This window comes from Oncorhynchus nerka, linkage group LG26, assembly GCF_034236695.1.
Source record: "Oncorhynchus nerka isolate Pitt River linkage group LG26, Oner_Uvic_2.0, whole genome shotgun sequence".
Lineage (NCBI taxonomy): Eukaryota > Metazoa > Chordata > Actinopteri > Salmoniformes > Salmonidae > Oncorhynchus > Oncorhynchus nerka.
In genome coordinates this window covers 45,554,287-45,570,890 of record NC_088421.1, presented here as the reverse complement: position 1 = coordinate 45,570,890, position 16,604 = coordinate 45,554,287, and the positions used below count along the sequence as shown (strand labels likewise).

Genomic DNA, 16,604 nt, shown 5'->3' with positions numbered 1-16,604 from the left:
GATGTATCATCCCTGACATTTAATCATGAACCAGAACAACATCAGTGAGAGGAAGACTCTTACTCTAACTCTGCAGCAAACATAATACTAGGCGATATGAATACACCTCTCACTTGAACTCTGGAAACACGTGACCTGGAACATAATAATAGGAGATACAAGATGTAACACTAACAATACAGGATAAAGACTTTTTTAATACAAGATCAATATTTACTGTGACACTAGACTGATAACTATTCTGTTTTGCTGTGTAACACTAGTTAGTGAATACTGTGTAACACTAGTCTGAATCCCAGATCATAGCCAACCTCCAGACCCGACTGGAAAACCTGAGGACACCTGAGAAACAAGGGATACTACAGCTGCCACCGTGTTTCTAGACTATACTATAATAATATGATATGAATCCAGGTAATACTAGACTATACTATAATAATATGATATGAATACACCTAGACTGATAATACTAGGCTATACTATAATAATATGATATGAATACTTGATAACACAGGTACTATAATAATAGGAGTGTCTAGGGGCTAGGATATGAATACACCTAGACTGATCTGGGATCTGACTGACCCTCCACCTTCATGAGCACAATCTTAATAATATGATCAGAATACACCAGACTGATCAGGAGGCTATACTATAATAATATGATATGAATACACCTAGACTGATAATACTAGGGGCTATACTATAATAATATGATATGAATACACCTAGACTGATAACACTGGCTATACTATAATAATATGATATGAATACACCTAGACTGATAACACTGACTATACTATACCATATGATATGAATACACCTAGACTGATAACACTAGGCTATACTATAATAATATGATATGAATACACTGACTGATAATCTAGGCTATACTATAATAATATGATATGAATACACAGATAGACTGATAATACTAGGCTATACTATAACTATGATATGAATACACCTAGACTGATAATACTAGGCTATACTATAATAATATGATATGAATACACCTAGACTGATAATACTAGGCTATACTATAATAATATGATATGAATACACCTAGACTGATAACACTAGGCTATACTGATAATAATATGATATGAATACACCTAGACTGATAACACTAGGCTATACTATAATAATATGATATGAATACACCTAGACTGATAATACTAGGCTATACTATAATAATATGATATGAATACACCTAGACTGATAATACTAGGCTATACTATAATAATATGATATGAATACACCTAGACTGATAATACTAGGCTATACAGATAATATGATATGAATACACCTAGACTGATAACACTAGGCATACTATAATAATATGATATGACACACCACTCACTGAGTAACACTAGGCTATACTATAATAATATGATATGAATACACTAGACTGATAATACTAGGCTATACTATAATAATATGATATGAATACACCTAGACTGATAACACTAGGCTATACTATAATAATATGATATGAATACACCTAGACTGATAATACTAGGCTATACTATAATAATATGATATGAATACACCTAGACTGATACTAGGTATACTATAATAATATGATATGAATACACCTAGACTGATAATACTAGGCTATACTATAATAATATGATATGAATACACCTAGACTGATAACACTAGGCTATACTATAATAATATGATATGAATACACCTAGACTGATAACACTAGGCTATACTATAATAATATGATATGAATACACCTAGACTGATAACACTAGTCACTATACTATAATAATATGATATGAATACACCTAGACTGATAACACTAGTTACTATACTATAATAATATGATATGAATACACCTAGACTGATAACACTAGGCTATACTGTTAATATACATCACCACTCACTGAACTAGCTCACCAGACTGATAACACTGAGGCTATACTATAATAATATGATATGAATACACCTAGACTGGGGTAACACAGAATACTATAATAATATGATACAATACACCTAGACTGATAACACTAGGCTATACTATAGTAATATGATATGAATACACTGACTGATAACACAGGCTATACTATAATAATATGATATGAATACACCTCCAGAATACAAGATAATACATAATACCAGACTGATAACACTAGGCTATACTATAATAATATGATATGAATACACCTAGACTGAGTAACACAGGCTATACTATAATAATATGATATGAATACACCACTCACTGATAACACTAGGCTATACTATAATAATATGATATGAATACACAGAACACTAGGCTATACTATAATATAATAATATGAATATGAATACACCACTCACTGACTGATAACACTAGGCTATACTATAATAATATGATATGAATACACTAGACTGAGTAATACTAGGCTATACTATAATAATATGATATGAATACACCAGACTGATAACACTAGGCTATACTATAATAATATGATATGAATACACCTAGACTGATAATACTAGGCATACTATAATAATATGATATGAATACACCTAGACTGATAACACTACATACCAATAATATGATATGAATACACCTAGACTGATAATACTAGGCTATACTATAATACATGATATGAATACATACCATAGGCTGAATACACCTAGACTGATAATACTAGGCTATACTATAATAATATGATATGAATACACCTAGACTGATAACACTAGGCTATACTATAATAATATGATATGAATACACCTAGACTGATAACACTATAATAATATGAGAATACACCTAGACTGATAACACTAACATAATAATAGATATGAATACTAGACTGATAACACTAGGCTATACTATAATAATATGATATGAATACACCTAGACTGATAACACTAGGCTATACTATAATAATATGATATGAATACACCTAGACTGATAACACTAGGCTATACTATATAATATGATATGAATACACTCTAGACTGATAACACTAGGCTATACTATAATAATATGATATGAATACACCAGACTGATAATACTAGGCTATACTATAATAATATGATATGAATACACCTAGACTGATAACACTAGGCTATACTATAGACATAATATGATATGAATACACCTAGACTGATAACACTACTATACTATAATAATATGATATGAATACACCTAGACTGATAACACTAGGCTATACTATAATAATATGATATGAATACACCTAGACTGATAACACTAGGCTATACTATAATAATATGATATGAATACACCTGACTGATAACACTAGGCTATACTATAATAATATGATATGAATACACCTAGACTGATAATACTAGGCTATACTATAATAATATGATATGAATACACCTAGACTGATAATAATATGATATGAATACTAGGCTATACTATAATAATATGATATGAATACACCTGACTGATAATACTAGGCTATACTATAATAATATGATATGAATACACCTAGACTGATAATACTAGGCTATACTATAATAATATGATATGAATACACCTAGACTGATAATACTAGGCTATACTATAATAATATGATATGAATACACCTAGACTGATAATACTAGGCTATACTATAATAATATGATATGAATACACCTAGACTGATAACACTAGGCTATACTATAATAATATGATATGAATACACCTAGACTGATAACACTAGGCTATACTATAATAATATGATATGAATACACCTAGACTGATAACACTAGGCTATACTATAATAATATGATATGAATACACCTAGACTGATAACACTAGGCTATACTATAATAATATGATATGAATACACCTAGACTGATAACACTAGGCTATACTATAATAATATGATATGAATACACCTAGACTGATAACACTAGGCTATACTATAATAATATGATATGAATACACCTAGACTGATAACACTAGGCTATACTATAATAATATGATATGAATACACCTAGACTGATAACACTATATACTATAATAATATGATATGAATACACCTAGACTGAAACAAGGTTCTAACCTAGGTAGAGACACTTGTTTTACCAGACCAACAAGTCTCTAGAGAAATACTTCAAATTAAAAGGTTTCCTTCAGTCCTTTCCCCCACTAAATAATCCCATTCCAGATGTCACTTCAGAGACTACATGTTCAGAGTGTTGTCTCGCTGTGTTCTCTCACAGAGAGTAGAGACTTGTGCTGGGAAGTCCCTCAGTCGGTCTGATCTGAATTAGCGTGTGACCAAGCTATGACACCACCATCAGGAAGTCAACAGAAGGTCACCTGACAAGGGTGGGAAGCCAATCAAAAGACTGCAATGTCATGCTGTATAGTGTATCCAAATGAACTGTTCAAGAGGGTGGCACATACCATTCACAATCAGATAGATATGCGTTGTGTAGAACAGATATAACTGTCAGGTAGAATAGCCTAGTGGTTAGAGCGTTGGACAAGTAACCGAAAGGTTGTGAGTTCGAATCCCCGAGCTGACAAGGTCGTTCTGCCTCTAGGCCATCATTGAAAATAAGAATTGGTTCTTAACTGACTTGCCTTAAATAAAGGTTAAAAATAAATATTTAAAAATAGATATTTTATGAATAAAACTGAAATCAGTCTCTTATTCTGAACATAGCAGATAGAAATGCATTGTGTAGAACATACAATTGACAGTCTTGTAAGGAATCGTGTCAACTCCACTCATTAGGCTACATTTCTATGTGGAAAACTGAATGACCTCTGGCCAGCTCCCAGGTTGTCAGAATACAGGGTTCAAATACTATTTGAAAATCCTTTTAAAGACTTGATCAAGGCTTGATTTCGCTCACCTGGAGCAATGCAACCAATAGAAGTCTGAAAACGGTAAACCCTGCAGATTCTGGCACTCCAGACAGGTTTAAGCAAAACACCAGAAATGTTTGAAAGACTTCAAACCCTATTTGAACCCAGGTCTGCAGTTCACTACAGCACCAGTGGGTGATTATGAGGCTAAGACGCAGGGTGAAAAGGTCATAAGGATTGGAGTGTGCAGCACAAGGCTCAGACATATCCCCCAGACAGATCACACTGTGTGTGTAAAAACTAGTACAAACTGTAGCTGGTGAAGCTGATTTCAGTAGTAGAGGGACCATGAATACGTCTGCTATCTAGACACGGTGGAGAAATCAGAGCAGAGGGAGGGGTGTCTGCTGTGTTATTACAGCCGTTCTGGTCTGCTGTGATCGCCATGGTAACGTCCCAAACGGCACACTATTCCCCCCATAGTGCACTACTTTATACCAGAGTCCTATGTGGGCCCTGGTCAAAAGTAGCACACTAGGGAACAGGGTGTAATTTGGGAAGCAAGCCCACACAGCCTAGTCTTTACCCAACTCAACCACAAGAGCTCCAGAGAAAGAGAGGGCATTCCTTCCACAAGGAGCACTCTGGGCTGGAGTTTCCTCTAGGTTTAGATCTAGGGTCAGCTTCCCCTCCCCCACTCCAAACCTTAACCATTAGTGTGGGGGGCAAACTGACCCAAGATCAGTGTCTAGGGAGAACCTCCCCCTCGTCCAGAAGAAACCCTGACGTGATTGGATTAGTACTTCAGTGCTCCAACACTCCCAGTTTCTACACTGAGATCACAATGAGTTGGATCTTGTAAAACTGACAGTCGACATAAAAACAAGACATTCCTTTTCTGACCTACATTGAAATGATAACATGCTTTTATTATTCTAATGTGTAGTTTGATTCCTGTCCCTTCATCCTCTTGGCTCACCACAAACATAACTGTTCCTGTCCCTTCATCCTCTTGGCTCAGCACAAACACAACTGTTCCTGTCCCTTCATCCTCTTGGCTCACCACAAACATAACTGTTCCTGTCCCTTCATCCTCTTGGCTCAGCACAAACATAACTGTTCCTGTCCCTTCATTCTCTTGGCTCACCACAAACATAACTGTTCCTGTCCCTTCATCCTCTTGGCTCAGCACAAACATAACTGTTCCTGTCCCTTCATTCTCTTGGCTCACCACAAACATAACTGTTCCTGTCCCTTCATCCTCTTGGCTCACCACAAACATAACTGTTCCTGTCCCTTCATCCTCTTGGCTCAGCACAAACATAACTGTTCCTGTCCCTTCATCCTCTTGGCTCAGCACAAACATAACTGTTCCTGTCCCTTCATCCTCTTGGCTCACCACAAACATAACTGTTCCTGTCCCTTCATTCTCTTGGCTCAGCACAAACATAACTGTTCCTGTCCCTTCATCCTCTTGGCTCACCACAAACATAACTGTTCCTGTCCCTTCATTCTCTTGGCTCAGCACAAACATAACTGTTCCTGTCCCTTCATCCTCTTGGCTCAGCACAAACATAACTGTTCCTGTCCCTTCATTCTCTTGGCTCACCACAAACATAACTGTTCCTGTCCCTTCATTCTCTTGGCTCAGCACAAACATAACTGTTCCTGTCCCTTCATCCTCTTGGCTCAGCACAAACATAACTGTTCCTGTCCCTTCATCCTCTTGGCTCACCACAAACATAACTGTTCCTGTCCCTTCATTCTCTTGGCTCAGCACAAACATAACTGTTCCTGTCCCTTCATCCTCTTGGCTCAGCACAAACATAACTGTTCCTGTCCCTTCATCCTCTTGGCTCACCACAAACATAACTGTTCCTGTCCCTTCATCCTCTTGGCTCACCACAAACATAACTGTTCCTGTCCCTTCATCCTCTTGGCTCACCACAAACATAACTGTTCCTGTCCCTTCATCCTCTTGGCTCACCACAAACACAACTGTTCCTGTCCCTTCATCCTCTTGGCTCAGCACAAACATAACTGTTCCTGTCCCTTCATTCTCTTGGCTCAGCACAAACACAACTGTTCCTGTCCCTTCATTCTCTTGGCTCAGCACAAACACAACTGTTCCTGTCCCTTCATTCTCTTGGCTCAGCACAAACACAACTGTTCCTGTCCCTTCATCCTCTTGGCTCACCACAAACATAACTGTTCCTGTCCCTTCATTCTCTTGGCTCAGCACAAACACAACTGTTCCTGTCCCTTCATTCTCTTGGCTCAGCACAAACATAACTGGCCCTATGAGAGCTGTCTGAATGGAAGTAACCCAAGGAGGAGATTGATGGGATGTAGGCCTGTAGAAGACCACAGCAGACTAGTCCACTCTAGAGTAACACTCCTATACAACAAGGAGGAGATTGATGGGATGTAGGCCTGTAGAAGACCACAGCAGACCAGTCCACTCTAGAGTAACACTCCTATACAACAAGGAGGAGACTGATGGGATGTAGGCCTGTAGAAGACCACAGTAGACTAGTCCACTCTAGAGTAACACTCCTATACAACAAGGAGGAGATTGATGGGATGTAGGCCTGTAGAAGACCACAGCAGACCAGTCCACTCTAGAGTAACACTCCTATACAACAAGGAGAAGATTGATGGGATGTAGGCCTGTAGAAGACCACAGCAGATCAGTCCACTCTAGAGTAACACTCCTATACAACAAGGAGGAGATTGATGGGATGTAGGCCTGTAGAAGACCACAGCAGACCAGTCCACTCTAGAGTAACACTCCTATAGAACAAGGAGGAGATTGATGGGATGTAGGCCTGTAGAAGACCACAGCAGACCAGTCCACTCTAGAGTAACACTCCTATAGAACAAGGAGGAGATTGATGGGATGTAGGCCTGTAGAAGACCACAGCAGACTAGTCCACTCTAGAGTAACACTCCTATACAACAAGGAGTGGAGGTAAGGGTTAGGACGTGACACCATTAGGTCTGACTCTACTTGTTTTAAGGAATGACCCATCAGAAAGGGGTCATCCAGGTCTCAATGGAGCTTCCTTGGAGTGGAACTGAGCAAGCGGAGAGTGGGAGGGTGAGAGAGAGAATCATCTGAGTAACCTGCTTAAAATGATTTGGCTTCAGTTGGTTTCAATTGAAACTTTTGGTTTAAGAGGCTCCTGGTGTTGACCTTTGAGCCTTTGTGCCCCACCTGGGAAATCATCGAAGTGAAAGACTGCTATCATCAAATCAAATGTATTTATATAGCCCTTCGTACATCAGCTGATATCTCAAAGTGCTGTACAGAAACACAGCCTAAAACCCCAAACAGCAAGCAATGCAGGTGTAGAAGCACGGTGGCTAGGAAAAACTCCCTAGAAAGGCCAAAACCTAGGAAGAAACCTAGAGAGGAACCAGGCTATGAGGGGTGGCCAGTCCTCTTCTGGCTGTGCCGGGTGGAGATTATAACAGAACATGGCCAAGATGTTCAAATGTTCATAAATGACCAGCATGGTCAAATAATAATAATCATAGTAGTTGTCGAGGGTGCAGCAAGTCAGCACCTCAGGAGTAAATGTCAGTTGGCTTTTCATAGCCGATCATTAAGAGTATCGCTCTGCTATGATGCTAAGAAAGATGGCGCATGACAGGGGTGAAAGGAAGGGGTAGAGGGGCTGAAGGAGGGGTAGAGGGGCTGAAGGAGGGGTAGAGGGGCTGAAGGAGGGGTAGAGGGGCTGAAGGAGGTGTAGAGGGGCTGAAGGAGGGGTAGAGGGGCTGAAGGAGGGGTAGAGGGGCTGAAGGAGGGGTAGAGGGGCTGAAGGAGGTGTAGAGGGGCTGAAGGAGGTGTAGAGGGGCTGAAGGAGGGGTAGAGGGGCTGAAGGAGGGGTAGAGCGGCTGAAGGAGGGGTAGAGGGGCTGAAGGAGGTGTAGAGGGGTTGAAGGAGGTGTAGAGTGGTGAATCAAGACAGGGTCACCTTCAGTAGATCCTTCAGCTCCTCCATGGTGGTTTTACAGGCCACCTCATCATGGACCGTCTGACCACAGTTCTTCACTACTGACTCCAACACCTGACAGGGGGAAGAAACACTCAATCACACTTCACAACACAGAGGCCTAATTCTTCTGATTACGCCTCACGTCAGACCTTTCACTATGGAACTAGCCTGTCACCGTGGTTACACCGACAGCATCATTACTCATAATGTTACGCAGCATCATCTGGATATGTGGGCAACAAAAGTTCAACATTCACCTTCCGCTACCATTTCTGTCGAGCCGTCGACACATACAGTTTGATGCTTACGTTCCATAAATCCAACCTCTGCACCACACAGAACGCACTGCCTCTGCAATAGAATGCTGCAAGGCAAACGCAGCGTTCCACTAGAAACTAACGTACCTCTGGTGTATCCAAATGGACTGACGCTGTCGGTGTGATGGAGGCGTATAAATATATAAATATCTGGATATCATTTCCTTAACACATTTATTATTCAAAACATCTGAAAATGGCCCAATGTGAATCATTGATCATCCATCCTGTAAAGCAACACTAGAAGGTTATGATTGTGTCATTACAAGTGGGGAGTGGTTCAGCGTAGAGCCACGCAGCATTGGTCAGTCTAGTAACCCACCTCAAGACCATAAAGGGCCACATGCGGGTTCTTATCCATCAGCTTCTTCTTAATGGCTCCGATGGCATACTTCGCCCTGCAGGAAGAGAAAGACTGATCAGACCAGACACACTTCTATCGTGTGGAGAAACATGGGGCTAGTTCCAATTATTTTCAAATGGTTCCTTCCTTCCTTCCTTCCTAGGCCTCGGCACGGAAACACTTAAGGACCTCTCCACTGCAATTATCCAATCACAGAGATTAGGCTAGTGATTACCAGAAGGAAGGAAGGATTCTAAATATTTGATCAGGGCCGTGGTCGGCACTCTACTACTCACTGTGTGTCTCCTTGACGAATGAGATCACAGATCTGCAGGATGGACTCCCAGTCTGTCTCCAGCAGCAGCTGACTGGTTGCTTTATCTGCAGACAGAGAGGAGAGGATTCAGTGTCTCACATGTCTTTCATTCAAGATCATCATAAACATTTACATCATTCAGCGGACAACGTTATCCAGAGCGACTTACAGTCAGTGCATTCATCTTAAAATAGCTTGGTGAGACAACCACATATCACAGTCGTAGCAAGTACACTTTTCCTCAATAAAGTAGCTATCAGCTAAGTCAGTGTTAGTAAGAAAAGAGAAGTGTGAGGGTCTTTTAACCAGGGTGGATAAGACAAAACCTTACACCTGAAAGCATAGGCTATTTCTCTAAACAGTGGAGTTGTGTGTTTGCTTGTGAGCAGGTGAAATTGATTGTGACTAGCGCCTATTCAAAACCATTAATGACTCAGAAAGCAGCCTTTCCCACATCACAATAAAACATGAACATGTCCAGGCATGACGTGTGAGCCTATACAAATGTAACTGATCATAGTATACGATCACTGTAGGTATGAAACAGAGGATTTCTCCATTCAGTAAATGATGGGGGTGGGGTAGGCCTAGTTAGTGATTAATAGTGAGTGGGTCAAGGTATGTTGTTATGGAATGCATTTCTACACAGTAACTAACTAGCTTGCGGCTGTTGCAAAACTAAGAGGAAACGTCGGTAACCGGGAATGAGCCTGTATGTTATTATGATTGACACAAACCTTCGGCCTTTTCTGTTGGCCAGTTTATGATGTGTTGGCCTTAAATTATTATGCCAACACAGGGCTCAACAATAGGCACTGGCACCCTCAATAACATCAGAGCACTTGAAGCAATCTACTGATGATTACAGTTGTCAGCGAGTTGTCTAAACTGTTTTGGGGTTGAAGTTAGTCTACGATGAGACTGATAAGAACATATGTCTGGTGACGTTGTCTGGCGCAGTGGGGTGAGCTGGATAGATAGCCAACTAAGCTACTACTAGCAAACGAGCTAATATATCTAGAACAACTAGCTAGCTGGATGGCAAATAATGAAAGTTATGCAAATTATAAAAACAATTATTTATGTCTGACGATCGGGGATATCCAACTAAACAAATATGTTTTTATTTTGTATTTTATGTCGGGAAAATCGGGGCGCAGCGCACCCACAACGTCCTCTGATTGCGTTGCTAGCATGCTAGCTAGCCAAGCTAACCTAGGCTAGACAAAATGCCTGGCATGTAAACATAGTTTAGATTAGATTAAATGACATGTTATTGATAAGCAGTTACACTGCAATACTGGATAGAAAAGACGATACTCGATTAGAGGCCTCGGCCTATCGTCGAACTGAACACAGACAATGCCAAGTTTAGCTAGGTAACGTTAGCTAATGTTAGCTTGTTAGCAGGGCTGTGTCACAGCCCCAGACGACTGCCAAAACAATACGCAAAAAAACAATCACCGGTGTAAAATGTTTAGATACTCATATCTTACCAAGAAGCCTCTCAAATGTACCACCACCCTTTCCCATGGCTGATCCAATGACGCAGGCTAGCTAACGAGAACGTTATTTTTGGGGGGTCAATCCAAAAATGATTTGAACACATCCACTGTATAGATCGCTAGCCAGCTGTAAAGTTATTTGCTACTTCCTACTTCCTGTTTCGGGTTTAGAAACTCTGTGGTTCGGTGGTGAAGTCCGTCTATTCCAAAAGGTATTGTGACGTTGCCCCCTAGAGTCTGAAGAGGGGATTGTACAGGGGGACTTGGTTGTGTACAGTTCATTCAAATTGACATGGGTTCTACAACATTACGTTTGACAGAGGAATAATTTTATGACGGTGCAACAAGCTAGCCTTACTGGGTACTCAATAAATCCTCACCAATGGTGTTTTTCTGATCAGTTGGTTCGCCTAAATTCTACTCAGTTTGATACAGTGAAATACAGGGAGACATTTAAATTAGAGAACAAATCGGAGGCCCATTCACAGTCTATCTGTGTGAGCCAATTTAATCGACATGAAATTGTTCAAGAGAAGAGAGGGATCGTTAAGTGTCGGTGGGTGGTGGAGCTGCAGCCTTCTATGTGTCTAGGCCACAGGAGGTTGGTGGCACTTTAGTTGGGGTGGACGGGTAGCACCTACATAGAACACATGGTTCCCATGTGGTCAATCACGGCCATTATTATGAGCCATCCTTCCGTCGGCAGCCTCCTGTGGTATTGGCTTACGTCATCAAGTGTTGATCAGGCCCTATCCAGCCATCTATCCATTCCATCACATTGTTATGAGGAATAAGAGGAACTGCTTTGCTGTATTTCATCACACTCTCCTCCTCCCTACACTGGTATACATAGGTCATAGATGAGTACATAGAAGCAGAATGCATAGAACGACCCACCCCATTCAAGTCAATGATGGCATTATGGGTGGACTGACAGCCAATGTGAAGTGTACCCATCCATATACCAGTCAAATTTCCAGGGTTAGAGGTTCCAAGCCCTTTTCTGTGGATTATATTTCTATGTATGAGTCACTACCTGGCACTCACAACACTGGAGGCCATTGTTTTGGCTGTGCTGCTGATGCTCCATACAGTGACATTGTGTCTCTGTCTCTACTAGTCTCTACTGTTAGCTGGTAGGGCTGGACACAGAGAGAGGAAGACTGTCTACTAGTCTCTACTGTTAGCTGGTAGGGCTGGACACAGAGAGATGAAGACTGTTTACTAGTCTCTACTGTTAGCTGGTAGAGCTGGACACAGAGAGAGAGGAAGACTGTCTACTAGTCTCTACTGTTAGCTGGTAGGGCTGGACACAGAGAGAGAGGAAGACTGTCTACTAGTCTCTACTGTTAGCTGGTAGAGCTGGACACAGAGAGAGAGGAAGACTGTCTACTAGTCTCTACTGTTAGCTGGTAGGGCTGGACACAGAGAGAGGAAGACTGTCTACTAGTCTCTACTGTTAGCTGGTAGGGCTGGACACAGAGAGAGAGAAGACTGTCTACTAGTCTCTACTGTTAGCTGGTAGGGCTGGACACAGAGAGAGAGAGGAGGACTGTCTACTAGTCTCTACTGTTAGCTGGTAGGGCTGGACACAGAGAGAGGAAGACTGTCTACTAGTCTCTACTGTTAGCTGGTAGGGCTGGACACAGAGAGAGAGAAGACTGTCTACTAGTCTCTACTGTTAGCTGGTAGGGCTGGACACAGAGAGAGAGGAAGACTGTCTACTAGTCTCTACTGTTAGCTGGTAGGGCTGGACACAGAGAGAGAGGAAGACTGTCTACTAGTCTCTACTGTTAGCTGGTAGGGCTGGACACAGAGAGAGAGGAAGACTGTCTACTAGTCTCTACTGTTAGCTGGTAGGGCTGGACACAGAGAGAGAGGAAGACTGTCTACTAGTCTCTACTGTTAGCTGGTAGGGCTGGACACAGAGAGAGAGAAGACTGTCTACTAGTCTCTACTGTTAGCTGGTAGGGCTGGACACAGAGAGAGGAAGACTGTCTACTAGTCTCTACTGTTAGCTGGTAGGGCTGGACACAGAGAGAGAGGGGAAGACTGTCTACTAGTCTCTACTGTTAGCTGGTAGGGCTGGACACAGAGAGAGAGGAAGACTGTCTACTAGTCTCTACTGTTAGCTGGTAGGGCTGGACACAGAGAGAGAGAGGAAGACTGTCTACTAGTCTCTACTGTTAGCTGGTAGAGCTGGACACAGAGAGAGGAAGACTGTCTACTAGTCTCTACTGTTAGCTGGTAGGGCTGGACACAGAGAGAGAGAGGAAGACTGTCTACTAGTCTCTACTGTTAGCTGGTAGAGCTGGACACAGAGAGAGGAAGACTGTCTACTAGTCTCTACTGTTAGCTGGTAGGGCTGGACACAGAGAGAGGAAGACTGTCTACTAGTCTCTACTGTTAGCTGGTAGGGCTGGACACAGAGAGAGGAAGACTGTCTACTAGTCTCTACTGTTAGCTGGTAGGGCTGGACACAGAGAGAGGAAGACTGTCTACTAGTCTCTACTGTTAGCTGGTAGGGCTGGACACAGAGAGAGGAAGACTGTCTACTAGTCTCTACTGTTAGCTGGTAGAGCTGGACACAGAGAGAGAGGAAGACTGTCTACTAGTCTCTACTGTTAGCTGGTAGGGCTGGACACAGAGAGAGGAAGACTGTCTACTAGTCTCTACTGTTAGCTGGTAGGGCTGGACACAGAGAGAGGAAGACTGTCTACTAGTCTCTACTGTTAGCTGGTAGGGCTGGACACAGAGAGAGGAAGACTGTCTACTAGTCTCTACTGTTAGCTGGTAGGGCTGGACACAGAGAGAGGAAGACTGTCTACTAGTCTCTACTGTTAGCTGGTAGGGCTGGACACAGAGAGAGAGGAAGACTGTCTACTAGTCTCTACTGTTAGCTGGTAGGGCTGGACACAGAGAGAGAGGAAGACTGTCTACTAGTCTCTACTGTTAGCTGGTAGGGCTGGACACAGAGAGAGGAAGACTGTCTACTAGTCTCTACTGTTAGCTGGTAGGGCTGGACACAGAGAGAGGAAGACTGTCTACTAGTCTCTACTGTTAGCTGGTAGGGCTGGACACAGAGAGAGGAAGACTGTCTACTAGTCTCTACTGTTAGCTGGTAGGGCTGGACACAGAGAGAGGAAGACTGTCTACTAGTCTCTACTGTTAGCTGGTAGGGCTGGACACAGAGAGAGGAAGACTGTCTACTAGTCTCTACTGTTAGCTGGTAGAGCTGGACACAGAGAGAGAGTCTACTAGTCTCTAGACTGTCTACTAGTCTCTACTGTTAGCTGGTAGGGCTGGACACAGAGAGAGGAAGACTGTCTACTAGTCTCTACTGTTAGCTGGTAGGGCTGGACACAGAGAGAGGAAGACTGTCTACTAGTCTCTACTGTTAGCTGGTAGGGCTGGACACAGAGAGGAAGACTGTCTACTAGTCTCTACTGTTAGCTGGTAGGGCTGGACACAGAGAGAGGAAGACTGTCTACTAGTCTCTACTGTTAGCTGGTAGGGCTGGACACAGAGAGAGGAAGACTGTCTACTAGTCTCTACTGTTAGCTGGTAGGGCTGGACACAGAGAGAGGAAGACTGTCTACTAGTCTCTACTGTTAGCTGGTAGGGCTGGACACAGAGAGAGGAAGACTGTCTACTAGTCTCTACTGTTAGCTGGTAGGGCTGGACACAGAGAGAGGAAGACTGTCTACTAGTCTCTACTGTTAGCTGGTAGGGCTGGACACAGAGAGAGGAAGACTGTCTACTAGTCTCTACTGTTAGCTGGCAGGGCTGGACACAGAGAGAGGAAGACTGTCTACTAGTCTCTACTGTTAGCTGGTAGGGCTGGACACAGAGAGAGAGGAAGACTGTCTACTAGTCTCTACTGTTAGCTGGCAGGGCTGGACACAGAGAGAGGAAGACTGTCTACTAGTCTCTACTGTTAGCTGGTAGGGCTGGACACAGAGAGAGAGGAAGACTGTCTACTAGTCTCTACTGTTAGCTGGTAGGGCTGGACACAGAGAGAGAGGAAGACTGTCTACTAGTCTCTACTGTTAGCTGGTAGGGCTGGACACAGAGAGAGACGAGCTGCCAGGAGCTTCCTCACCACCCACCAGTCAAAGAAACAAGACGATGTATATAGCAGATGCTTCTAGCAGATGACAACGTGTTTCATTTAATGAGATGGATACCATTTTATGTGCAGAAAATCTACTTGAATTAAAAGTAGAATGTGTGTGTTTAAAATATGTGCCTTGATTTATTTATATACCTCACTAAGAGGCTACATGCCATATGCACTGTGTTCCATATCTACTGCTTCAGTTAATGAAATCTGCATTTATATATGATACATTGGTAGTCATTATTCCTGGCGCTGATGTGGGTTGTGTCATATTTATAAGATGGATAGATCTTATGAAATGGCTTGTCAAATTAAAGTAGCTATAACAGCACTGCAACTGTAGAATCTGAAGGATGTCAACTATGTCTCATGAATACAATAGTTATTACTGGCGCTCAACACATCCCACATAACATGCTTTGACAAAACACACACACACTTACCGTTTGATTGGAGAGATGTTTGTCATTTCTTCTAATGTACTGAATCAGCAGTGGAGATTTGACATCAGATCTTCCAGTATATGGAAGGTAATTGTTCTGTAGGAATGTGGACGTTAATAAAAGTAGCGTAGCCTCCAGTAGACTATTCTAGAGCTGTTTTTCCCTGCCAATCAACACACAGAGACATACACAACAATAATAACTGAATAAAGAAGACATTGGAGATTTTATGAGTTTTAATCAATTGAAAATGATGATGTTATTGTCATTAAATGTATTACGTCTGAATCATGTGTTTAGAAACAATGTTGTTCCATTTGTACTGTATGTCTCTATTAACTGCTCCTATTATATGTTGTTCCATTTGTACTGTATGTGTAACGGATGTGAAACGGCTAGCTTAGGGTATGGGCGAGGGAACGGTCTGAAGTTATACTGTTACATATGCCTCTATTAACTGCTCCTATTATATGCTAATTGTGTTCCGGCCCGCTAACTATTAGCTCTGAAAACCTTTTGGGCCCCGAGGCAAAAACTTGGCTGACGAACCTGTCGTACGGTGTATGGGAACGATACAATGACATCATCACCTGATGATGTCATTGTCAGCCAATCATTTGTGAGGAGCCTGGTTCTGCTGAACTGGACTGGAGTCTGAGTTTTCAATTAAATTGAACCCTATTCCCTATATAGTGCACTTTGTTTGATCAGAGCCCATTGTAGTGCACTAGTTTTAAACCAGAGCTCTATGCTTCCATCAAAAGCATCGAACTGTTATAGGGAATAGTTTGTTTG

At 41.9% G+C, this 16,604-nt stretch overlaps 1 protein-coding gene across 1 annotated transcript in view; it reads right to left on the bottom strand.

The window, feature by feature from the left end:
• The window catches only part of hgs (hepatocyte growth factor-regulated tyrosine kinase substrate), a 50,118-nt gene extending 38,722 nt beyond the window's left edge, over positions 1–11,396 (bottom strand). The window contains 5 exon segments of the mRNA XM_065010985.1: positions 5,745–7,076; positions 8,745–8,837; positions 9,405–9,480; positions 9,722–9,806; positions 11,238–11,396. Coding sequence (XP_064867057.1) covers positions 5,745–7,076; positions 8,745–8,837; positions 9,405–9,480; positions 9,722–9,806; positions 11,238–11,274 — 1,623 coding nt within the window. The 5' untranslated portion in view covers positions 11,275–11,396.
• Positions 11,397–16,604: the final 5,208 nt, after the last annotated feature.